Here is a 26,855-nt window from a genome sequence, read left to right on the forward strand (position 1 = left end):
CCAGCTGACAAATGAAAACAGCTTCAAATACTTGGGAAGCATCATCTCGAGTGATGGGTCTTTGGACAAAGAAATTGACTCCAGGATCAGCAAGGCCAGCCAGGCTCTGGGGAGGCTGCGTACCAGAGTGTTCAATCAACACAACGTCCATATCTCCACAAAGCTGAACGTCTACAGAGCTGTGGTCATCCCTCTTCTCCTATATGGATGTGAGACGTGGGCTCTGTACCAACGACACATCAAACAACTGGAGAAATTTCACATGCGTACCCTCCGCTCCGTCCTTGGCATTTGTTGGCAAGACCGTGTCTCCGACCTGGAGGTCTTGGAACATGCAGAGTCCACCAGCATTGAGTCCCTGATCATCAGAGCCCAGATGCGGTGGGTGGGACACGTCATCAGAATGGACGACCACCGTATGCCTCGCCAGCTGCTCTATGGTGAACTGGAGACTGGAAAGAGACCTCAAGGTCGTCCACGCAAGCACTACAAAGACGCGTTGGATGAAACCCTACGCTACTGTGACATCCAGCCAAGGGAACTGGAAGCTGAGGCTGCTGGCAGAGCCCACCGGCGAGCCCCGTGCTATGAAGCCTACACCAGTTTTGAAGATGGCCGCTGCCAAAAACTGATGGAAGACCGAGAGCGGCGTCACAGAACAGCAACCACAATTATTACAACAACGGATTTCCAGTGCCCCCATTGTGCTGGACTCTGTGCTCCCAGACTGGGACTGCAGAGCCACCTCAGTGTCCACAGATGAACTGCACAACAGCGTGTCTTCTTCAAATCCAAAGGACTACCACTAAACCAATCCCTTTTGCCTACACAATGTCCATATCCCACCATTCTCTGTATGTAAGAGCATCTTAAATGACAACTCCTGGCAGTGCATTCCAAGCACCTACCACTCTCTGTGTAACATAAAACTTGCCACACACATCTCCTTTAGACATCCTCTCAGCTTAAATCCATGCTCCCCTACTATCAGATAGTTTAACCCCGGGGAAAAGACTGTCTATTCAATCGATGCCTTTCAATTTAATCAGATCACGCTCATCCTTTGCTGCTCCAGAGGCAACAATTGAAGTTTGTCCAATCTCTCCTTAAAGTACATACCCTCTAATCCAGACGTTATCCTGATAAATCTCTTCTGCACCCTTCCCAAAGCCTCCAAATCCCGTCTATTCACCCACTTACCATATATCATTATCCTTGGAGTGAAAAAAGATGAATAAATTACATGAGTTTCAGACAATAGAGGCATGGTTGGTGATTTGGCTGTGGTAGTTTATCCCAGGGTTGGAGAATCGGTTAGCGGGCAAGTGAAATACATTACAGAAATATAAATGGGGAATGGGATTGAAGAGTGTGTTCTGTGAGCTGGCATAGACTGATCTGTTGAAGGAAACTTGGAGAATAAATTATGGAGGCCAGGATTGGAAAGGACACATTGTTCGTGGAAGTGAATCAATTTATTTGGAGACAGACTGTTTAAACAGACAAACCAGGGAAGGTTGGTGGATAGTTGGGGTAAGGTGGGGTGAATGAGAAAATTTGACTTCTTGGGTGTTTTGGTTGCTGGGTGAAAATTTGGTTGTTGTTGCACTTTTAACATTTCCAGATATCCCAAAGTGCCTTACAAACAATGAAAAACATTATAGGAGGGCAGTCTTTGTGGTAATTTAGGAAACGCACTGCAAATCATCAATGGGCGAATGAATGATGTCAGAGAGAACTCGTCTACAGTTCTTCAGAGTAGTTCTCTCCACCTGAGTTGGTTGAACCTGTCATTATGAGACAGCTTCTCTGGCCGTGTAGCTTGTCCTTTGCCAAGTGCTGAAGAGTTGGTTACAGTTTTTGAGTTGACACCTTTGAACTAACATACTTTTGATTTGACTCCAGGAAGGAGACTGCTACCCAGTGAACCTCATCTAGCAGATCTCCAATGGGCTTAGAAGGCAACGTGAACAGTGCCTTGCCTCATCCTTGGCCTTTGCCCTCCTTGCTACACCCCAGAGTTGTTGAGCAACAGGACCTCCTATAGTTTAATCCCCTGCATCGAAGCGCAACAACTTGGAAAGGTGCCACATGCTGATGTGCGAAGGTAGAAGATGTATTTTTCCAGCTTTCAGTTGGGTCACCTGTGTATTCAGACCCATCGATTCTCACAGTGTGAATAGTTGTGAGGCTGGTAGAGGTATTTCGTGTTTCCCAGATGCCCTCAGCTGTGAATGTATCTGGTTGTTGAAAAACTTCATATTTTTTTAGCTTCCTGTCACATGAACACCTTCACCGAGTCTGATTTCTGCAGAGCTCTGTGGCAATATAAACTTCTCTGTTTCTTGATGTGAATTAGAGAAGGCTCTGTAGAGGATACCCTGCTTTTCAACCTCAGGATCTACGTGATGTCAAACACAATGCTTTACGTTGAGATGTGAATAACCTCTATGGTCTTGAATGATTAAATTTTGTTTGTATCAATGCTTTTCAAGTCCAGAAGAGATGGAAACTTTTGCTAAGAATATGGATTGGATGTTTGCTTCAGAGTCTTTTCATTTGATTGGATAAAAGAACATAGGAAACAGGAGTAGGATTAATACATTCTGCACAACCACAGCTGATCTTCCACCTACTGCAGTATTCCCACATACGTTGGTCCCAAAGGGTCACCACCATGTGACCAAAACTCTCTTCAGCTCATTCCTGACCAGCTGACCCATTACCCTGATATGGAGTCCCTGGTTCCAGTGTCCAGAGCCGGATGAGATGTCATCTCTGCCTCTATCCAATCAAGTCTAATGTTGAAGGAATAGATTCATTATGCCTTCAGTTGGAACAACAACCCACCTCATTCAAGTTACAGGCTTTAAGAAAACGCTGCCTGGGGCTGGAACTTGTATAGTGTCTGGGGCATCAGCTCAGGTCTCAGTCGACGATGTTGCTGGATACAAAGCGGCCTGTCCGTTTAACTTTCTGGATTTGCTACCATGTTCATGTTATGCCCTGATTACATGTCAGTGTATGTAAGTGCCTCATGGTCAATGAGATAGAACTAGGAGTAGGCCATGGGGGACCCCTGTGTGTTTTACCACATAGATCTGACTCTCTCTCTGTTCAGCTCAATTTACCTACTTGATCTGCATGCTCTTATCTCCCCAGTCCACTGAATGACCTTCAAGATCTTGGATATCCTTTACCTTCCAACCCTCGAAGAAATATCTGGTCCTGCTACAGCTCCTTGGATACTCCGAGTTTACCCGTACTTTAAGCAGCCAAGGTCTCAAGCTCTGCAATTCCTTCCATGACCTCGCAACCATGTAATCTCTCATTCCTATGGTACAACTCGCGACCGTGTAATTTCCCATTCCTCTGTTACAACTCGCAACCATGTAATCTCCCATTCCTCTGTTACAACTCGCGACCGTGTAATTTCCCATTCCTCTGTTACAACTCGCAACCATGTAATCTCTCATTCCTATGGTACAACTCGCAACCGTGTAATCTCCCATTCCTCTGTTACAACTCGCGACCGTGTAATCTCCTATTCCTCTGTTACAACTCGCGACCATGTAATCTCTCATTCCTGTGTTACAACTCGCGACCGTGTAATCTCCTATTCTGCTGTTACAACTCGCGACCATGTAATCTCTCATTCCTATGGTACAACTCGCAACCGTGTAATTTCCCATTCCTCTGTTACAACTCGCGACCGTGTAATCTCCCATTCCTTTGTTACAACTCGCAACCATGTAATCTCTCATTCCTATGTTACAACTCGCGACCATGTAATCTCTCATTCCTATGGTACAACTCGCAACCGTGTAATTTCCCATTCCTCTGTTACAACTCGCGACCGTGTAATCTCCCATTCCTCTGTTACAACTCGCGACCGTGTAATCTCCTATTCCTCTGTTACAACTCGCGACCATGTAATCTCCCATTCCTCTGTTACAATTTGCGACCATGTAATCTCCCATTCCTCTGTTACAACTCGCGACCGTGTAATCTCCTATTCCTCTGTTACAACTCGCGACCATGTAATCTCCCATTCCTCTGTTACAATTTGCGACCATGTAATCTCCCATTCCTCTGTTACAACTTGCGACCATGTAATCTCTCATTCCTCTGCTACAACTCGCGACCATGCAATCTCTCATTCCTCTGTTACAACTCTCCATGAAACCTATCTCTGTGTTCCGGGCTTTCTTCAACTAGCTCTCTCTCCATTTTGGACTCCATACCAGCTGTTTTGTACATTAAGGGATTGTTGTATGTTGTATATGTGGGATTGTATTGTACACTGCACGGGTGCCAGCCTTGAGATCTGGTGACAATCAAAGGTGTCTGAGGTGATGGCCTGATTCTGTAGGTGTGGGTGATAGGTGTCACCCACCTTGAGGCACAGTGAGCTCAGAATCGATCGCATTTACACAAACCAGTAGTGTGAGTCAGCAAGAGAGGACTTCTCATTTCAAAAAGCTTTCTTAACTGTGAGATACCCTGAACCCTAAATGGCTGAGGGATGTGTACTTGATGTAAAGTTGTAAAGTCCATCAGCAGTTGTCCAACATGATTTTGGTAGCTGGATAGATATTGGTCAGGTGTCTACACTTTGAAACAGTGCACCAGCATCTGAAACCGGCTGTGGCTTTGGTTCAGTGATTCCATCAGGCAGATTAACGCACAGAGTTTTTCATCGTGTTGGGGAGTCAAGAGCAAGAGGACGTATGTTTAAAGTGAGAAGGGAAAGATTTCATAGAAACCCAAGGAGCAACTTTTCCACCCAGAGGGTGCTCTGTAAATGGAATGAACTGCCAGAGGAAGTGGTTAAGGCAGGTGCATTAATAATAATTAAATGAAACTTGGACAGGTACATGGATAGGGAAGCTTCTGAGGGGTTTGAGTGTAATGCAGGCAGATAGGACTATCTTGGTCAACTAGTCTAGTTTGGCTGAAGTGCCTATGCCATATGACACGATGATTTTCATTCTAGCATTAGAGTAGCTTTTGTATTCAAATTGCTAGTGGGATTGGAAACGATAACTCTATGATTCTGAGACTGGTCCCCAGTGTGTCATGGCTGATATCGTCTGCATTAGTGTCCCACTTGGGAATGTACGCAGCTATTTGATGAGATCCGAGAGCCAGAAATGAAGGCTCATGTATACTGTATGAACATTTAACTGCTGACTGTGTCAGAACATGTGCAGAACTTGCAGAGGGCAGCGGCAAAGTGAATTAAGCCAAGAATGCTGGGGATACTCAGCAGGTCAAACAGCATCTATGGAGCGAGCAACAGCTAAAGTTTCAGGTTGAGGACCTTCTGTTAACAGTAGTTAATGTTTGCTTTAACTAACTTCTTCTGCACTGAGGTAATCTAAAGGCATCTGGCACAGTTGGATGAATATTTTGCAGAAGGTTTGTGGAAGCAGCATGCTAGCTGGCTGCTGGAGGATGGAAGTTCAGCTGGAGCCAACACTCTGTGGAGAATGATTTTGCCTCTCATGGTGTGGTGTCTGCTTGCTGCCCTGCATAGGCCTGTGTGTGTGAGTTGTGAGATTTAATGCAGTGCAATGCATGTTTTCAAGCTGCCTGTTCTGGAGTTACACTGCGCTATTGTTTACGGCATTGACGGCCCTGGTGAACTGCTGGTGTGCAAAGGTCTTTGCGTCTGGAAGGGAGGGCCATCGTCATTATCAAATAAACATGCAGATGCTGGTACAATGTTGTAAGCGATAGAATGGCAGTCCAAACCTTAAAATAGCACAGTGTCTGGTGGAATAGTATGTGCAGAAGTACTGCTTAGCTGAACATATGCAAAACTACTGTATGCTTTGCTGAGTCTTGCTGTAACCAGCGCACAAGTAGGCACTGAACAGGAGGCACACAGATTTGCAGTCCTGATAGCCATGCTGCTTGCCTGCTTTGTAGGTGGTAGTGCTTTTGTCTAAGGTGAACGCTGTCCTCTAGCTCACACTGCGGTTCTGCAGAGTCAGAGTTGGGTGTGTTGGTGTCATTGGATTGCCTGAACATAGGCGGAGATAAAGGAGAGAGGGAGTTTTGCACAGAAGGCTATGACTCTGGGATTCTCTGTTTTGGAGACCTCTGATGTTGTAGGTGATTGTGTGGACCTAAAGGCAGAGATGAGGTTTTCTCAGCTCTTGCAAGGTAGGGTTGGGCCAGGGACGGTGAGGTTGGTGATCAGCTGTGATCTCGCTGAATGATGCGAGGGCTTACCATCTTCCTGCTGAGCTGAATCCTTTTCCAAAAATAAAGGTCTAGACGACAGAGTTGATGGCATTGTGGACAAGTTTGTGGATGAAACAAAGATGAATGAACGGGCAGGTAGCATTGAAGCTGGGAGTCTGCAGAAGGCCGTGGATGGGTTAGGAGAATGGGCAAAGAAGGGGTAGATTAAATACAGTACAGGGAAGTGTATGGTCATGGAGGGAATAAAGGTGTAGACTATCTTCCAAATGGGGAGAGAATTCAGAAATTGGAGGTGCAAAGGAAATTTGTGAGTCCTAGGCAGAATACCATAAAGGTTAATTTGCAGGATGAATTGGTGGTCAGAAAGGCAAATGCAATGTTAGCATTCATTTCGCAAGGCCTAGAGTAAGAGCAAGGATATAATGCTAAGGCTTTACAAGGTGTTAGTCAGATCACATTTGAAGTATTGTGAGTAGTTTTGGGCCCATATCTGAGGAAACGTGATAGCAGTGAAAAGGATCCAGAGGAGGTCTGAGAATGATCTCGGGAGTGAAATGGGTAACTGATGAGGAACATTTGATGGTTCTGGTCCTGTACTTGCTGGAATTTGAAGAATGAATGGGGATCTCATTGAAAAGTTTCAAATATTAAATGGCCAAGATAGAGTGGACATAGGAAGTATGTTTTGAGTGGTGGGAAAGTCTGGGACCAGAGGGCACATCCTTAAAATAAAAGGACACCCCTTTAGAATGGAGATGAGGAGGAATTTCTTTATCCAGAGGTGATGAATCTATGGAATTCATTGCCACAGAAGCTTGTGGAGGCTAAATCATTGGCTATAGTCATATATTTTTGATGAGTGAGCGTTTCAAAGGTGGTGGGGAGAAGTCTGGAGAGTAGGATAGATTGGCCAGTTGAAGAGCAGACGTAATGGGGTGAATGTCTTTTGTCTTGTGGCCTTACTTCCATGTTGCTTTCAGCATGACAAGTGGCCCCAAGATGTTTCACTAGAACCTTTTCACTTGGAATCTTGCACCGGAGGCCAAAAGCATCGTCGGTTATCAAGGACAATCAGGAAACACCATACGATATAGGAGCAGAATTAGGCCATTGGGGCTATTGAGTATGCTACACCATTCAGCCATAGCTGTTTTGTCTCCCCTCAGTTTCATTTCCCTGCCTCCTTCCCATAGCCCCAACAATCTCTGCCTGAAATACACCAATTGATCTGGCCTCCATAGTCCTCTGTGACAATAGATTTCAGATTCCCCACCCTCTGGCTAAAGAAATTCTTCCACGTATCAGTTCCAAAGGGACATCCTTTTATTCGGAGGATATGACCTCAGATCGCAGGCTTGCCTACTAGTGGAAACATCCTCTCCACATTCACTGCATCCAGGGCTTTCAACAGCTGATAGGTTTCAACCAGCCCAGGCACACCCAATGCTCTTCACATGTTAAGCCTTTCATTCTCAGGATCATTCTTGTGAATCTGCTCTGGACTTTCTCTGGAGCCAGCACATCTTTCCCAAGATACCATGCCCAAAGGGCTCACAGAGAAGTAGGGAAAAGGCCGAAATTTGGGGGAGGAATTTCCAGAGTGTCTTGGACCAGCAGTCTGGAGTAGAAATTGTGTGTTTACACTTGGGATGTCTCCAAGCAACTGCAGGCCATTCTTGGACTCCCATGCCAAGGACTGGGCTTTTGGGTTTTCTATCTGAAATTTTGACAATCTCTCAGCCCCCACCCCCCACGCCAGTGTTGCTTGACCGGAGTTTCTCCAGCAGAGTATTTGTTGCCTCTGATATTCCCAGTGGCTGTCCTTCACCTGACCCTCTGGAGCCCACAGCTGTTGTTGCTCCTGCAACAAACTTGTACTGGAGGGTGGGATGGTTAGCGGGAAGTCTTGGTGCCAGCTTCAGTTCTGAAACTTGCCCGGCCATTCCTGAGATTCTGCAGCGTGCTAAAATACTGGAGTGAGCGAATTTGCAGCGTCTGCTTGGTGGCTGACTGATAACAGCAACTGCCAATTTGGAACAGATGAGTGTGGCAAATTGGCTTTGCATTCACTGAGGGGCCACCCAGAGAATGTTCCAGGTCACACAGGATCAGTTAACCCTTCAGGTCTTAGTGTCACTGAGGTGTGCCTTTGTCCTGCTGTTTTTACCAAGTTCCAGTGCAAAGCTAAAGGCTGCCAGTGAAGGTTTGATGCTCAGAGGCTGTTGTAACTTCCTCCCCTTTGCCCAGGCGAGATTATTTGCTGGGTATATTTTATTTATTCTTGATATTAAGAATATTGTGTTGTGTTAAATATTTTGACCAGAACTTCATTGAGAGCTTTGTGTGTTAGCTGTCTTACAGTGACGACACAAGTGAGTGGAGATGCTAGAATCTGAAGCTATGGACAGGTTGCTAGATTGAACAGAGCCTGTGGAGGAACGCGTTCAGTCAGTGTTTCAGGTTGAGATCCTTCACCTGCACTGAGAGGTAGAGGGAAGATGGTCATTTTTAAAAGGTGAGGGGTAAAGGGGAAAGCGAGAGCTGGCGTGTGATAGGTGGGTCCAGGTGAGGAAGAGGGAGAGACAGCTGGAGGAGGGGAAAGTAGAAATACTGACAGAGGCTGGGAGCTGGTAGGTGTGGTGACAAAGGGCTACAGATAAAATCTGATAGGAGAGGGAGGTGGAGCATTCAATCAAATATATCTACATCACTTTCATACATCCACAAGAAGCTCTAAATTATAAAGATGATTTGCTATTTAAATTTTCAACTGGTCAGTAGAACTCCAGTTTCTAATTTTTGTGTGCAGTTTCGAGTTGAAAATGACCAAGCATAAATACGAATGGAAGGTCGTGAGAAGTGAATGTCTGCTGTCTGTCTGTCTGTCTGTACGTGGGAGCTCCAGGCACACATCACTCTTGAAACAGTGACTGCAACTGACAAAGATAGCTCTTACTACAAAAAGATTCACAAGACTGATATCAGAACCACAAGATTTTCTTCAGCAGAAAAAGCCAAAGAGTCTAAGGCTGGGGTCATTAAGTTTATGAAATAGCTTGAAAGTCAAAACTCCTGCAGAAATTGGAATTCTAAAATTAAAACAGGAAATGCTGGAACACATAGCAGTCAGGCAACATCCTTAGGGAGAGAGAGAGTTCCAGTGTTCTGGTTTGAGACCCTTCTTGCCCAGGTAGGGCGACCTCAGAAGTTCTTCTGTGAGCTTGAAGGTTCATTGCCCTGAAATATTAATTTTGTTTCTCCTCTCCACGGATACCGTCTGACCTGCTGGGTACTTCGATTTATAAAATACCGAGATAGTTTAGATCTGGGGAAGATGTTTCCACTTGTGAGTCGGATCGGAAAGAGGATGGCCACCATTATTTCCAAAGGGTGGAAATCCCTGTGGGGATCTGTTTACACAGAGGCTGGCAGCTGTGTGGACCTCACTTTTACACAGAGCAGTGAGGGGTAGCCAGATTAAACCAACAGGGTATAAAAACTGGGTGGCATTGATGACTATGTGCCTCTTCACACTTTGATGAAGTGTTTCTCTCTTTGTGCCTCTTATTGCATAGAGCAATGTTGCACTTAATGAAGGGTAAGTGGCTGTGAAGGTCTAGGAACCTGGCAGATACGATCTGCTTTGGAGTTTGGATTCACCACTGTGCACCTGCTGTGGAATTAAATCACAGTGCTGTGGATTGGCTTGGGAGGCGTCTGCACTATTCACCCACGTGCGCTGTTCTGTGTGTCCTTTGGTGGAATGCTGCTCTGGTACTGCTCCTGAATTTGTACTCGAATCCTTGTTCAGAGTTGAGCAAGCTGTTTCCTGGCTCACTCTGCAGAATCTGTTGCATTACTATGTCCCGTTTTCTTGGCAGACCACCAGTGTGACAAATATCAAGGAGCAGTTATGCAGAGAAATAGCAGAAATTTGCATGAGCCACAGGCTAGTAATGTTGAGGGAATCCAACTACTGGGTTAGCAATACCACATGAGGCAAAGAAGGGGAGGAATTTCTCAATAGTTTTCTGGAAAAGTTGCTCATTAATTATCTACACAATTTTGGAAATAGGTCAGGCCAAGTGATTTAAATATCAGGAAGTGAAGGGTATGGGGTGAGGGAGCATCTAGGAAATAGCAAGCTTAATTTCAAAAAGTTTAGTGTAAGTTTGGGAAAGGATATAGGCTACTCTGAAGTTTTTCTAAATGTCAAAAAGCTGCTGAGGGAAGTGGGGGGGGGGAAGGTTGCAGAGCTCATGGACATAATCTTGCACACGTCTGTGGATTCAGAAGTAGTGCCTGAGGGCTGGAAGATAGGAAATCTCACAGTTATATAGATAAATATAGAACATACAGACCAGTCCGTGTAGCCCTGGTAATGGGGCAGATCCCAGAACAACAATTGAGGACAGACTTCACAGTCATTTGGAAACTGTAGATTGATTAGAGAAAGCTGGTTTGGATTTATTGAAGATAAATGGTGTCTAGTTCACTTGATTTTTTGATGAGGTGGCAGAGAGAATCAATAATGGAAGTTCAGGTGATGTGGTATGTGTATGTATAACGACTTTCAAATGGCATTTGATGAGGTGTCATGCATTAGCTTGTCAAGATGGAAGGTGTGGGTGAAGAAAGAGGCTGAAGCCCGTGGAGAAAAAGTTAGTTGAGTAGTGGACAGTTGTTTGCAGACTGGAAGGAAGGGGTCAGTGATATTCACAGGGCTCACCACCACTTTTAATATACAGTGGCATGCAAAGGTTTGGGCACACTGGTCAAAATTTCTGTTACTGTGAATAGTTAAGTGAGTAGAAGATGAGCTGATCTCCAAAAGTCATAAAGTTAAAGATGAAACATTCTTTTCAACATCTTAAGCAAGATTAGTGTATTATTTTTGTTTTGTCAATTTTAGAGTGAAAAAAACAAAAGGAGCACCATGCAAAAGTTTGGGCACCCGGAGAGATTTGAGCTCTCAGATAACTTCTACCAAGGTCTCAGACCTTAATTAGCTTGTTAGGGCTATGACTTGTTCACAACCATCATTAGGAAAGGCCAGGTGATGCAACTTTCAAAGCTTTATAAATACTTTGACTCCTCAGACCTTGTGCCAACAATCAGCAGCCATGGGCTCCTCTAAGCAGCTGCCTAGCACTCTGAAAATTAAAATAAATGATGCCCACAAAGCAAGAGAAGGCTATAAGAAGATAGCAAAGCGTTTTCACGTAGCCGTTTCCTAAGTTAGTAATGTAATTAAGAAATGGCAGTTAACAGGAATGGTGGAGGTCAAGTTCAGGTCTGGAAGACCAAGACAACTTTCCGAGAGAACTGCTCTTGGATTGCTAGAAAGGCAAATGAAAACCCCCGTTTCACTGCAAAAGACCTTCAGGAAGATTTAGCAGACTCTGGAGTGGTGGTACACTGTTCTACTGTGCAGCGACACCTGCACAAATATGACCTTCATGGAAGAGTCATCAGAAGAAAACCTTTCCTGTGTCCTCACCACAAAATTCAGTGTCAGAAGTTTGCAAAGGAACATCTAAACAAGCCTGATGCATTTTGGAAACAAGTCCTGTGGACTGATGAAGTTAAAATAGAACTTTTTGTCTGCAATGAGCAAAGGTATGTTTGGAGAAAAAAGGGTGCAGAATTTCATGAAAAGAACACCTGTCCAACTTTAAGCACAGGGGTGGATCGATCATGCTTTGGGCTTGTGTTGCAGCCAGTGGCACGGGGAACATTTACTGGTAGAGGGAAGAATGAATTCAATTAAATACCAGCAAATTCTGGAAGCAAATATCACACCGTCTGTAAAAAAAAGCTGAAGATGAAAAGAGGATGGCTTTTACAACAGGATAATGATCCTAAACACACCTCAAAATCCACAATGGACTACCTCAAGAGGCACAAGGTGAAGGTTTTGCCATGGCCCTCACAGTCCCCTGACCTAAACATCATTGAGAATCTGTGGATAGACCTCAAAAGAGCAGTGCATGCAAGACGACCCAAGAATCTCACAGAACTAGAAGCCTTTTGCAAGGAAGAATGGGTGAAAATCCCCCAAACAAGAATTGAAAGACTCTTAGCTGGCTTCAGAAAGCGTTTACAAGCTGTGATACTTGCCAAAGGGGGTGTTACTAAGTACTAATCATGCAGGGTGCCCAAATTTTTGCTTCGGGCCCTTTTCCTTTTTTGTTATTTTCAAATTGTAAAAGATGGAAATAAAAAAGTAATCTTGCTTAAAATATTAAAGAAATGTGTCATCTTTAACTTTATGCCTTTTGGAAATCAGGTCTCTTTCACTCGCTTAGCTATTCACAGTAACAGAAATTTTGACCAGGGTGCCCAAACTTTTGCAAACCTCTGTATAAAGGCATAAAAGAGAACAAGACTGAAAATTCACTTCTAATTCACTGCTTCGTCCACAGCTGTTTCAGGGAAGATGGAAAGGCTTGGAGAGAATGCAGAAGAGACTTACCAAGTGACTCCAAGGATAAAGTAATTTAATTCTTTTAATAGACTGGAGAGGCTGTGGTTGTTCTGCTGGGAATGGAGGAAATTGTGAGGGATCTGATAGAAATATTTGAGGAGAGGAGTGGAACTTCTGCCAAACCCCTTCAGTGTTGTAACCTTCCTTTGACTGTGAAAAGCTTGTGGCAGAAGCCGAGTGGATTGGTATGGACCGATCATGTCCCAGAACATCTTTGAATAAAACTGTTTCAGGTCTATTAAAATGCAGCACTTTTCTGTATGCCAGTAACAAGGATCAACTGGTGGGAATCCATACTCGGGCCTCCATTTTGGTTCCAAAGAATGACTGTGAACTAGCAATTCCTTGTGCCAAGTGCTGCTGTGAAATGATAGTGGGATTGCCATGTAATGTGGATTGCAACTCCAGTGATGCCCTTTAGGGTACAGATGTTTGGAAGTTGCACTGAACTTAAATCTGCACACATGATTTTGCAGGCATCCTGACAAGTAGTCATCTTTGAGGAATGAGAACTGGTTGTGACAACCTGAGAGTTACTAATTGGGCAAACGGAAGTCTGCAGGTATGGTGAGAGGGCAGCAACGCTGGGATAGACTTGAGAGCATGCCACGTGCAGTGCTGAGATCTTGGTAAATTGGCAATGCAGCAACTGCCCCAGAAAACTTCATTGGAATTCAAAAGTACACTGACTCCTTAAAGATCATGCCTTTGGTATGGGCAAGCATTGGATAAAAAGATTTCATGAGTTATTGGTGAAGTTGGGGTTCTGGGAAAGGATGGGCAGAGCTTTAAACAATTGGACTTCCCGTGGTAATGTGCACTAGATTGAGCTGGGTTAACCTGTGATTTGCAGCAAAGTTAGTGTTCAGGAATGAATGACTTACTTTCTCTATCACCTTGCTCTTTTCTCTGTTGCTGAAAACACACGCAGCCTTGCAACCCTCCAGATTTGCTGCAATCCACTTCCCTCAAATTTTCCTGCCCTGCTCATTCCATAATTAAATGTTTCACTTGCCAAAAGATTAAGATCCAGAGCTGCCCCTTAAACCAGAATGTTTTACGGATGTCAACACCCACTTCTCCAACCGAGTGTATAGCTATCTGTCTAAACACCTTCTAAAGTAGCTCAGGCTCAAACCTGCTGGAGAAGGCACCTTGGGCCATTTTGCCGGATTAAAGACGTTAAATAAGTGGAAGTCGTTGTTGTTGTATCCGGGAATTGTCAGCAACAGAAATAAGCACCTGAGAAGCCCACGCAATTGTGAAATATGAGTGGGTGTGGGATGTGTAATAGTTTTGAAGCATTCGTATGTCTTCACACCACACAGGCATGATTGTGTACAGTGTGTGTGCATGCATACACAGACACAGACGTGCATGTTCACACAGGCTTACTTATACAAACACATGCACACACACGCTAGAGTGCACACACTGACTAACACACACTCACAGGATTCTGCTCCTGGGACTGACCAAGGCAGCCTTTTGTGGGTCCAGGCAGCAGGTATTTGAGGGTTCCAGTCAAGCTAACTGCGTGTCCCTCTTTTTCAGTTATGTCTTGCCCTGGCATCCCAGGAGAAACCACAGGCTGTTCACAGACACCTTGGAGGGCTTCTAGAACTGATGGGTGCCACAGGGTCTTAACTGCATTTTGTTCAGGATAATTGTATAATGATCTGAAGTTTTATTTGAATTGTTCGTCATGAATTGTAGAAAGAGCAGGATTATAATGTTTTGTTTGTTACTAACGTAATAAACTGAAAATGTACACTCGTGTGTGTGTGTGTGTGTGTGTGTATGCTTGTCCTCTTCTCTGCCCCACTTCTCTCCCCCCTCTCTCTCCCCTCTCTCTCCCCCCTCTCTCTCCCCCCCTCTCTCCCTCCCCTCTCTCCCCCCTCTCTCTCCCCCCCTCTCTCTCCCCCCTCTCTCTCCCCGTCTCTCTCTCCCCCCTCTCTCCCTCTCTCTCCCCCCTCTCTCTCCCTCCTCTCTCTCCCCCTCTCTCCCCCTCTCTCTCCCCCTCTCTCGCCCCCCTCTCTCCCCCTCTCTCTCCCCCCTCTCTCCCCCTCTCTCTCCCTCTCTCCCCCCTCTCTCTCCCCGTCTCTCTCTCCCCCTCTCTCCCTCTCTCTCCCCCCCCTCTCTCTCCCCCCTCTCTCCCCTCTCTCTCTCCCCTCTCTCTCCCCCCTCTCTCTCCCCCCTCTCTCCCCCCTCCTCTCTCCCTCTCTCCCTCTCTTTCCCTCTCTCTCTCCCCTTCTCTCTTCCCCCTTCTCTCTCTCTCTTCCCTCCCTTCTCTCCCCCCTTCTCTCTCTCTTTCTCAATCTCTCTCTCCCCCCCCCACCTTTCCTCTCCCCCGTCCCCCGTCCCCCGTCCCCTCAGGAAGAGTGGATGGAGAACTGCTCCGACTGGTTTGAGCTAACAGCTGCGGAGCTGAGTGACAGTGAGTTATTAAGTGGAGATGGACTGGGATCTGGGAAGGCAGCCTCAGAAGGAAAACATGGCAGCTATTTATGTAACTGAGCATTTGGAAGTGCAGCAGAGTCGAGGTATGGCATGAGAGATCAGTTTGAAAAAGAAAATGACTTTCCAAGCCTTGGGCCTTGAGCGAGAAGAGTTCTCTCTGCTCTTGTGCTAACCAAACACTTTTGTCAGCTGCTGGTTTGAGTCTCTGCTGCCTGAGGATTTGTGCTAGAAAGAGAGGGATGGTTCGTGGGGCCTCTGACTCTGCTGATGAGGCAGCCTCTAATCTACCTGCAATGAATCTCCTGCAGTTACATTCCACCCTCTTCCCTGACTCCAAACTTTCCATTGCCCTCCTTGCTTCTGAAGCAAAAACAACCCCCCACCCCCATCACTCACATTCTCACTTCCATGCACTCCATTGTAAATCCCAACACCCTAACTGAGACTCGGCACAGCGCCAAGGGAGTGTCCCTGTCAGAGGCAATGCGCTTCAGACCAGACATTTAAACACATTACCCTGGTGTCGTAGAGTCAAGCAACACAGAGACAAATCCTTCAGTACAAAGGTCATTCATTATCAACATTCCGCCTAAAATAGTCCCATTTTGCCCATAGCCCTCTAAACCTTCTCTGCCCATGTGCTGATCCAAGTGTGTTTTAAGCATTGTTAATGCACTTGCCTCAGTCACTTCCTCTGGAAGCTCTGGGTGAGCAGGTTGTTCCTTGGCTCCTATTAGATATTTCACCTCTCTCCTTACACCTATGCCCTCCAGTCTTTGGTTCCCCAATCCTTGGTAAAAGACCATGAACGTTCACCTTGTCTCATGATTTTATAAGCCTCTGTAGGATCACTGGGAATTCTTCTCCACTCCAATGAACCAGATCCCAGCCTGCTCAAACTCTCCATAACTCAGTCCCAGCAACATTCTCATTGAGGACCCCACTAAGGAGCACCAGGCCATTGTCTCCCACACCATTGCCAACCTTATTAGCTCTGGGGATCTCCCATCCACTGCCACCAACCTCGTAGTTCCCTTACCCTGCAGCTCTCATTTCTACCTCGTGCTCAAGATCCACAAACCTGCGGGTCCAGGTGGACTCATTGTTTCTGCTTATTCCTGCCCCACAGAACTTATATCTACATACCTCAACTGATTTCTACCCGCATGCGTGACAATTCACACACTCTTGAACTTTTCAATGATTTCAAGTTCCCTGGCCCCAATTGTCTTATTTTCACTATGGATGTCCAGTCCCTATACACCTCCATCCCCCATCAGGAAGCCCTCAAAGCTCTGTTTCTTTCTGGACACCAGACCCAACCAGTTCCCTTCCACAACCACTCGCCTCCATTTAGCAGAACTTGTCCTCGCTCTCAATAATTTCTCCTCCCATTTCCTTCAAACAAAAGGTGTAGCTATGGGCACACTCACATGGGTCCCAGCTATGCCTGCCTGTTTGTCGGCTACGTGGAGCAGTCTATGTTCCAAGCCTACACCGGTATCATTCCCCAACTTTTCCTATGCTACATCAACTGCATTGGTGTTGCTTCCTGCACCCATGCTGTGCTCATTGACTTCAGTAACCTTGCCTCCAACTTCCACCCTGCCTTCAAATTTACCTGGTCCATTTCTGACCCCTCCCTCCCCTTCCCAATCTCTCTGTTTCTATCTCTGGAGAAAGCTTATCTACTGATATGTTTTATAAACCCACAGATTCTCACAGATACCAGCACTACACCTCTTCCCACCCTGTTACTTTTGAAAATGCCGTCCCCTTCTCTCAATTCCTCTGTCCGTGCCACATCTGCTCTCAGGATGAGGGTTTTCATTCCAGAGCAAAGGAGATGTCCTCCTTCCTTCAAAGAAAGGGGCTTCCCTTTGTCCACCATCAACACTGCCCTCATCCTCGTCTCTTCCATTTCATGCACATCTGCCCTCACCCCATCCTTCCACCACCCCATCTGGGATAGGGTTCTTCTTGTCCTCATCTACCACTCCACCAGCCTCCACATCCAGCACATAATTGTCCGGAACTTCCACCATCTCCAATGAGATCCCACCACCCAGGACATCTTTCTCTCCCTCCCCCCCCCCCCACAAATTTCTGCTTTCTGCAGGGATTGCTCCCTATGCGACTCTCTTGTCCACGCATCCTTCCCCACTGATCTCCCTCCAGGCACTTATCCTTGCAAGCAGAACAAGTGCTACACTTTCTCCCTCGCTACCATTCAGGGCCCAAAGCAGTCCTTCCAGGTGAGGCGACACTTCACCTGTGAGTATGTTGGAGTCCTCTACTGTATCTGGTGCTCCCGGTGTGGCCTCCTGTATATCAGTGAGACCCAACGTAGATTGGGAGACCACTTTGCCGAGCACCTACTCTCCGTCCTGCAGTAAAAGCGGGATCTCCCAGTGGCCACCCATTTTAATTCCACTTCCAATTCCCATTCTGAAATGTCAGTCCATGGCCTCCTCTACTGCCACAATGAAGCCACACTCAGGTTGGAGCTGGAACACTTTGTATTCCATCTGGGTAGCCTCCAACCTGATGGCATGAACATTGATTTCTTGAATTGCCACTCCCCCCCCAATCATTCCCCATTCCCTCTCTCACCTTATCTCTTTCCTGCCCCATCACCTCCCTCTGGTGCTCCTCCTCCTTTCCTTTCTTCCATGGCCTTCTGTCCTCTCCTATCAGATTCCCCCTTCTCCAGCCCTGTATCTCTTTCACCAGTCAACTTCCCAGCTCTTCACTCCATCCTTGAGTCCGTTAGTAGCTGAGGGACTATCTGTGCTATCAAATGTTATGGTGATGCCTAGTTGCAGTGCGACAGTGTAAACTCTGCTTCCTGTGTCAGCTGAGGCGTGTGACTCTAACCCTCAGTCTGCACCCCCGTTTGGTGCAAGAAAGGAAGCTGTGAGATGGGTTTTGATTTACTTTGAACACTCGGCTTTGCTGCCCTTTGAGGTGCAGCTGCACACAATGTCAATGGCTGCTAGGTCGCGGAGATGTTCAGCTGTAAACAGTCAGCCCTTTATTGACAGACACAAACTGTCCTTTAACTTCAGGAAGCATCTTGTGGGCCTTTATGGGGGCTGTTATCATTCGAGCACATTGCTGCCAATCCACATGAGGAGAAGGTGGGACAGGGATACAGAGGCTTGGCCAAGGCACTAGGTTTACCATCGGACAAAGAGGAGATTGCAGAGTTTTGACCACCAACAGTCAGTGGTGGGCTGATCCAGGATGCCACATAGTGTCATATACTGGGGAACAGTGGGTGAACAGCTCCAACACTCAGTTCGTTCATTGTAATGCACTTGATAATTAGCTATTTTTTTGTAGCAACATCACAGTATATTACAAAACTAAATGCACATAAACTTAAATTCAGATAAGTTATATGAGCAAAAACAGACAACAAAATAAACAATGTATTAGTGCAGGAATGAGAAGGGGAAATAAAACCTAGTCAGAAGTGGTGAAAGGGGTTTCCGTTCAGTTCAAAGACCCGATGCCAGTGGGGCTGCAGCAGTTCTTGAGCCTTGAGGTGTGGGTCTTTCGGCCCCTGTCCCTCCTCCCTGATGGCTGCATCAATTAGAGGGCATGACCTGGATTGGAGTGGAGGTCTTGGATCCTTAATGATGGATGCTTTGCTGGGGTTTTCTGACTGTATGTGGAGCTGAGACCCAGGCAGGAAAATCCTTGCGAAAGTCAAAAGACTGCTGATGCTGGAAACCTAAAGTAACTACCGAAGTACTCACAAGGCCAGGCAGCATCTACAGAGAGGGAAGCAGAGTTGAGGCTTCAGGTCAACAACCCTTGGTGACAATCGGAAAGTTAGACGAATAAGTTTGTTTCCATCTTGCTGGAAGGAGCAAAGGAATATCTCTGGAAGCAGAGATCAGAGTGAGGAAGCCCCATTATTGCTATTGTGAGTGTGATGACTTGTCTTTATATCCAGTGAAGGAAATCAGATGTGCACCCACTGTTGTAATGTGGGATGGCAGTGAGTTTCCATAATGTGTTAATGAGGACACGCTCTCTGTATAGCTTATCTCTCAGTGAGGGCTACATATTGGTAGGACAATGGCAAATGTTCTGCTGGGGAGAAGTTCCACACCTTGCTATGGACAGGAACTTGGCTTAAAGTCTCATCCCTGCATGGGTCGGTGATCTGTGGCTGACATTGACATCTAGCAGATAGACCAAGCCCAGGCCAAGATTTGGGAAGAGTTATGGACAAGTTGGATGAGCAATGGTGGACTGGCAGGGTTTGTCCATGCTAAGGCTATTTGGCAAAGGGCCAGCAAGTTGCTGAAGCTCTTGTTGGCAGTCAGCAGTGAGAGGCAGGCTCCTATGCTTATGTGAAGTGCACAGGGTCAGCCTGTTTCTCAAGTTTCAGTACATGGAGTGACTAGAAACATCTTCAACACGCATATACTGAAGCCATAGGGACTTCTTTTCATTATACCAGGGGTCCATGGCATAAGAAAAGTTGGGAACCCCTCCTTTAGAGTAATAGCTATCCTACATTGACTTTGTGTGTCTGTCCACTGTTCACTAAAGATACAAGAAACAGTCATTGAACAATTACAGCACAGGAATAAGCCAATCAGTGGCCACTTTATTAGGTACACCTGCACACCTGCTCATTAGTGCAAATATCTAATCAGCCAATCACATGACAGCAACTTAATGCATAAAAGCCTACAGGCGTGGCCAAGAGGTTCAGTTTTTGTTGGGAGGAAATGTGATCAAAGTGACATTGACCATGGAATGATTGTTGATGCAGACGAGTGGTTTGAGTAGCTCTGAAACTTGTTCTCCTGGGATTTTCACCCACAACAGACTCCAGAGTTTACAAAGAAACGTCCCGTGAGCGACAGTCGTGTGAGTGAAAATGGCTTGTTATTCAGAGAGGTCAGAAGAGAACAGCCCGACTGGCTCAAGCTGACAGGAAAATGACAGCAATTCTAATGATCACACGTCACCACAGTGGTGTGCAGAGGAGCATCTCTGAACATGTATGTAACGTGTTGAACCTTGAAGTGGATTGGCTGCAGCAGCAGAAGACTACACTGGGTTCTGAGGGTGTACTAAATAAAGTGATTACTGAGAGTATTTTGTCCCTGTTCTTCGTAGCCTTCATGATGAATGAGTGCTGACTTTTACAGTCAGGAACCTGGGAGCCACAGAGCCAGAGATCCTTTGGCACTCAGGAGCACACGCCAGGAAGGATGTAGTAGCACTGAAGGCTGTGAGGAAAGATTTACTGAATGATAGCTGGAATCCAAGGGTTAATTTGAAGGGAGGATTACACCAACTAGGGCTGTATTTCCTGGAATTTAGAACAGAGACAGTAATTAAATCAGAGTTTTTAAGTTGTTGAGAGCATTTATTTCCGCTGGTTGGAGAGTGTATGTCTGGTTAGAGGGTGCAGCCAGCCCTCCCTGGAATACATGCAGGAGAGTCTGGTGACAGAGTGGGAGAAGTGTGGACCCTTCCTCTGAAAATGGCAGCTGAAGTGGGGCCAGTGGTGAACTGTAAATCAGCCAGCGATCGATCGATTCTTTTTAACCAAAGCTGTATTGGAAATTGGTGGAATGCAGGGTGGTTGGAAGGGGGTAACAGATCAGACAGAATGTCAGCGATGCCTGGAACCATGGGGCGCCATGTAACATAGCAGATCGGGGTGTTGGAGCTGGGAGTTCAATGCTGGCACGTCTGTAAGGAGTTTGTATGTTCTCTCCATAACTGTGTGGGTGTTCTGAGAGCTTCCGTTTCTTCCCACAGTCCAAAGGCGTACCAGCTAGTAGGTTAATGGGTCATTGTGAATTGTCCTGTCATTAGGCTGGTGTTAAATAGGGGGATTGTCGGGCTGGAAGAACCTGTTCTGTAAATAAATAACGACAACCTCGAGGGGCTGAATGGCCTTCTGCTGTTCCCAGGTGCTGCTGCGTTCCATACTTGCGTTGGTACAACACGCATCGAGTACTGATCAACTCCACATTCAGAAAGTGGAATTTTGAGACAGCAGCCGAGGTGAAACTGCACTTCAACTAACGCTGGTCAACAGTACTTTGTGAAGACAGCTGGAAGTGTTTATTGGTCCCATCCAGAGCTGTTTAGCCACTGACATGACAATTTCTGGCGCAGATAACATTCATCACCCAGATAAGCAGTGCTGCTTGGCAGCTATTGCTGCCCTCCATTTCTGAAACGTTACAGAAAGTCTGCTGGTGAAGAGGTTGAAGCCGTTGTGGGGTGGGTGGCAGTATGTGAGGTGATAAGCTATTTGCTTCACTGGTCCTGGCACATCCACTTGCCGGTCTGAAGCAGATGTGCCCAGTGCAGATGATCTCTGTTAAAATGGCCACACTGATTTCTGTTCCTCTTCCTCAATAACTGCTAACCCCTCTGCCTCAGCGGGAGGGACCTGTGTGCTGATTTGTTAACTCCTCAGGAGTCCTGCCATCTTGGTTCCTCCAGCCTGGAGTGAGTGCCACTCATTCCCAGAGCAGCTTGGTTCTTCCTGCCTGGCTGAGGACTCTCGGCGGACAGGGAATGATTCGATTGGAGGCGCATTAAGCCAGAGCACCTGAGGTACTGTGAGGGGGCCAAGGTAGTGTGACGCTGTTACAGCTCGGGGTGTTGGCGTTCAGTCCTGGTGTCCTCTGTAAAGGGTCCCCATGGAGTGTGTGGGTTTTCCCTGCTTGCTCCGGTTTCTTCCCACAGTACAAAGACGTACCGGGAAGGTGAATTGGTTACTGTAAATTGTCCCTTAATTAGGTTAGAGTTACATCAGGGTTGTTGGGGGTTGCCAGGGAGTACTGCTCAAAGGGCCGGAAAGGCCTCCACTGCGTTCTCTCGCTAAACAGATAAAATAAAATAAGGCAGCTGCTGAACACACTCCCCTCAGGTTTCCTCAAAGTGCCCCCTGTGGTTTGGTGACTGCAACCTGGATGCAGGAGACTTCCCCGGTGCTTCATTGTCAGCTGAAATTATAAGCTGGGATCTGATAGCACTGTTTTGAAGAATGGTGGGATGACCAACATTGATGGGGTCATGTTTGATGACTTGTCCCGAAGAAGGCATCTGTAGCAGTGCTGCTCTCCTTACACAGTCACTGGCAATTGGTTTTTATTGTCACATTCAAGTTCATTGCCACACGGGCAGGCATATCCACGGGTATAAATGCCATTAAAATTAATCAGCCCAGTACATTACAAACTTACGTTACCTTAAGCTTGAATTAACACGACACAATAAACAAAAAAATAACATTGACATTAGTGCAAGTTGAGGGAAATATAATCTGAGGTACCATTCGGGTTTTTAAGGTTGGTTCAAGAACCTGATGGCAGCAGGGAAGAGGCTGGGTTAAACCCTGAGGTGAGGGCCTTCAGCCTCCTACCTGATGCGATGACCAGTGTGGTGAGGGTCCTTCACCATTGATGTCACCTTCCTGAGACATTTCCTCTTCTAGATGTCCTTGCGAGCAGTGCCTGTGATGGAACTGGCTGATAAAAGTGCAAAACTTTGTTTTGTAAGCCTTCCAGACTGATTATTCCAGGCATTAGTACATCAACATAGTACAAAGAAAGGAAAAGCATTAATGGGATATAGAGTTACAGTTGCAGAGAGAGTGCAAGGGTCATGGCAAGGTGGACTGACAGATCAGAAGTTCACCATGATTGCTCAGGAGGTCTATATGAGAGCCTTGTACTTCTTTGGAGATGCCTCCTGGATTGTGTCTTGGTGTGGAACACCCAACCTTTAAACTGCAAGTTGAGCGAGTTATGTATTCAGCTTATAAGTAACTTGAACAATGCTCAAATCGAGAACTGCATATTCACTATTTGTTATTTTGTCTGCGAAGAGGTATTGGTGTAGTTGGTGGGCCTTAGTGGAGTGAACTGGGCCGGCACGCGATAGCGAACCACGCTCTCTCATAGCGAGCGTGAGCTTCACCATCCTGGAGCTGGGGATGTGTCATGTGATCGTACACCTGCCCTGCGTCTTGTGCATTGATAGTGAGACAGGGTCAAAGGTTGCCGAGGGGCACCTTTGGACAGTACTACGCGCTCTGCCAGTTTCCTTATGATCTTCACTCCATTTGGCAGAAGGGGCACCTGCCCTGTGAGTGTACAGAGTTCACAGGAACCACCCCATCATATAATGCTAATCCCACTGCATTGAGTAACTGACTTGTGTAAACGAGATTTGGGATGCAGCAGAGAGAGAGGCTGGGTTCTGCTATCTGGTTTTGAATAGTTCAGTCAGAGGTTTCAGTAAACATTAACTACTTTATCAGGGACTGCAGCCGGCAGTTTGGTTGGAGCAGGAGCAGGAGCAGAGGGGTAGGTGAAAGCTGAGTGCCCAAGGACACTGGAAGGGTACACAGTGTAAAGCAGAGACATAGGTTTACTGCTGGTTTTTCACTGAAGGAAGGGGCAATATCCCTTGAAGATACAGGTGATATCTTTATAAAGCAGAGGAAGGGGTTCTCAGCTAATGGGATGCCAGGTTAAATGGCAACTGTAAATTGCCCCAAGTGTATGGGTGAGTGGTAGGGGTAGACTTTAGTTAATGGGAGCAGCCTTGCTCCCCAGGGTTGGCAGATCAAAAGCTAGCGGGCATAGGTTTAAGGTGAAAGGGGAGAGATTAAACAGAAACCTGAGGGAAACCTTTTCACCCAGAGGGTGTCAGTATATGGTACAAGCTGCCAGAGGAAGTGGTTGAAGCAGGAACAGTACTACATTTAAAGGTACTTGAACAGGTACCTGGATGGGAAGGGGAAAGGCAAACACAGGCAAATGGGTCTTGATGGACACCTGGGTTGGTATGCACAGGGTGGGCTGAAGGGCCTGTTTGTTAACTCCTCATTACAGATAGTGTTTTGATGTGAACGTGCATCAGGCTGCCCTGTCTCAGACCACAGCATGATAATGAACAGGGGATGGTCCAGGGTTTCGTATTCAAGGACAATTCCCTTGCTTCACATTGAAATAATGTCAAGGCATCTTCGCTGGAAATTAGCATCTCATCTGAAAAGTGTCACTTTTGACACTGTAGCAGTCATTCATACCTCACTAGAGAGGCAGTCTATGTGTTTGTGCTGGTGTCCGGGGTGGGATTTTAATCCAAAGCATTTTGATTTAGAGACAAGGGTACCTACCGACATCGAACTGCCTGCCACGTTGATTGCTGTTCGTACCTGACCTGCATCACTGAAGGTTGATGGGAAACCTGACTGAACTGTCAAACAATAATCAGCAGCATGGATATGGCAGGTAGTCTGTCTTCCCTCAGCCCCTGTTGGAAATGTATTAAAAAAGTATTAAAGGGCAGAGGCTTAAGGTGAGATGGGAAAAGTTTAAAGGAGATTCTCAAGGCAAGCATTTTTTTACTTAGAGAGTGGTGGCTGTCAGGAAAGGTAGTAGAAACAGCTACGAGTCCAACGGCAACGCTGAAGTGGTATTAGGCAGGCTGATGAACAGGCATGGAATAGAGGAATGTAGACCATGTAGTCAATGGGATTCATTTAAAGTGGCACTGTAGTTAGCACAGAGGGCCTGTTCCTTTTCTGTGTATCAGTGTATGCTTTTGGTTGATGCGCCCTGTTCTTTGGATTATACATCACTTCATGTTTGGGCCTGTTTATTCTCACTTTCCCCTGCGGACAATGTCAGCTGATATTGTAGAGGGGAAACCATTACAAATGAGTTCAGCTTCTTGGTTAGCATGAATTTGTTGGGCTGAAGGGTGTGTATCTGTGCTGTGTGACTCTGACTCTGAAAAGACCAGTAATAGAGGCCACTCAGCCCATCTTTTGGAGAGCTTTTACCTTGTTCCTTGGTCATACTGTACTTTGATACTTGGAAAACGTATCCAGCTTTTACTTGAATGCTGCTGTTGACTTTTGAGACACAGAAGTTAAAATCCAACCCATTGGATACATAAGAATGGGTAAATAGTTTCAAGCATTTTCAGGTGTCACTCTATTTATTAGATCCGTACGTGGCTCCTAGTGGTGGCAAGTGTGCCAGACTAAACCCACTGGTTCATTGGGCAGGAATCAGAGCGAAGGCCTGGGTGACTTGTATGCCCATTTGTGAAAAGGTGGTGTCATTTTTAATTGGGTTGTTGTAATCAAGTCTAGTAACATTAATCTGCCTGATTTCCTGGACCACAACTGTTTGCTCATCCCCACCATTTCTTCAGTTCTCCTTGCTGTGTGCCATACATGTGTCCACTTCCCCAGACTCTTCAGGGAGCTCTGTGTCTAAACTGGAGTCTCGCCAACAGTTGGTGTCTTGTTAATAAAACACTGCAGGTGATTGGGTGTAAAGCAGCAAATGCTGGAACAGCTGCGTTCTTTCTTCCCGAGGATTGTCACACAGAACATCCCCTGCCTATTCCTACAGTGTGTGTCTGGATGCAGTCCTTCCTGTGATTGAGGAAGGTCATTCCAACCACTTTGGAAGGGGATGTGACGCAGAAGTGTCCAAGAAATTATGTCATTTGGAGAAGCTTGGAGCAGCGGAAGCTGAGGGGAGTCCTTGTGCAAATTTATAAAATCATGAGAGGCACTGATAGGGGAGATGATCAGAATCAAATTGTCTAATACTAGAGGACATGTATTTAGGGTGGGGGGGGGAGTTTAATGAAGATGTGCAGGGCAAGATTTTTTTTACACAGAAAATGGTGGGATGGTGGGGTGCCTGGAGCAGGTTGCCGGGGTAGTGATGATAGGTGCCTAGGTAGACACATGTATATGTAGGAATGGGTGGATGGAAGGGATGGAGGCTAATTGTGTTCAGCACAGAGTACTGTGAGCTGACTGGTCTGTTCCTGTCCTGTGCTCTACCGTTCCATGCAAAGTGCCTTCATCACTTTGCAGTGGTCATTCTGTGATCTCCCCATTACAGAATGTCCCGGCTGGCACTGTGGCCATCAGAGCCTATTCATTCATTTGTGTAGCAACTGTGGATGCTCAGAATGCGAGGGCGTAGGAACAGGAGTCAGTGCTTTCTCCCCCTTGAGCCTCAGGGCTCAATCGCTACCGATCTTTTCAGAATTAACCCGATGACATCCTCCGCGGTCCATTTGGGGGAGAGAATTCTAAAACTTACCAGCCCCTGACTGAGGAAGTTTCACCCTATTTAAAGACAGGTTCCCTGTTCTGAAACTGCGACTCCTTATTTAGTGTTAGAGTTGCCTCAGTGCAGTGTGAGGGCTATGAAGCAGTGAGGGGGAGAATCGGCTGAAACCTACCGACTAGTCACCACAGACTGACACCTCATCTAGTTACTGTCTTCAAAGACTATTCTCTAAGCCTTGCATTCAGGTGATGATTGAGCACCTAAAGCCCCAACAAGAAGTCTTCTCCAGTTTCAGATGGCTGCTGCCCTTCTGGAATCTCCACCAATTGAGGAAAGCTGTAGCCCTCATTTCTGTTCCATCCTGGGAGAATCTTTGCATGTTTCAAAATACCCCACTTTTAAAAAATTTCTTTTGTGGTCTGTGCATGTCATTAGTAATGGCAGCATTTATTGTCTTATCTCTGTAATTACCTCGAAACTGATGTGTCTGGTGTCACAGATAGGCCAGACTGGGTGAGGAGAGCAGATTTCCTCTTCTGAGGGCTGTCAGTGAACCAGATGGGGTTTTACAATGATAATTGGTCACT

At 46.3% G+C, this 26,855-nt stretch overlaps 1 protein-coding gene across 13 annotated transcripts in view; it reads left to right on the forward strand.

Annotated features, from left to right (window-relative positions):
• The window catches only part of rreb1a (ras responsive element binding protein 1a), a 290,993-nt gene that overhangs the window by 22,027 nt on the left and 242,111 nt on the right, over positions 1-26,855 (forward strand). For 2 of the 13 annotated variants that reach the window (XM_063070061.1, XM_063070056.1), the window contains exon 1: positions 23,516-23,523. The exons of 9 other annotated variants lie outside the window; for them this stretch is intronic. Coding sequence is in view for 1 of the 4 variants with exons in the window: in XM_063070048.1 (XP_062926118.1) it covers position 12,708 (1 nt within the window). In the remaining 3 variants the exon portion in view is untranslated. Of the gene's footprint in view, positions 1-12,647; positions 12,709-20,011; positions 23,524-26,855 lie in introns of those variants that run through there. 2 more of the 13 variants (XM_063070054.1, XM_063070048.1) reach the window with 2 other exon arrangements.

This window comes from Mobula hypostoma, chromosome 17 (genome assembly GCF_963921235.1).
Source record: "Mobula hypostoma chromosome 17, sMobHyp1.1, whole genome shotgun sequence".
In the NCBI taxonomy this organism is placed as follows: Eukaryota; Metazoa; Chordata; class Chondrichthyes; order Myliobatiformes; family Myliobatidae; genus Mobula; species Mobula hypostoma.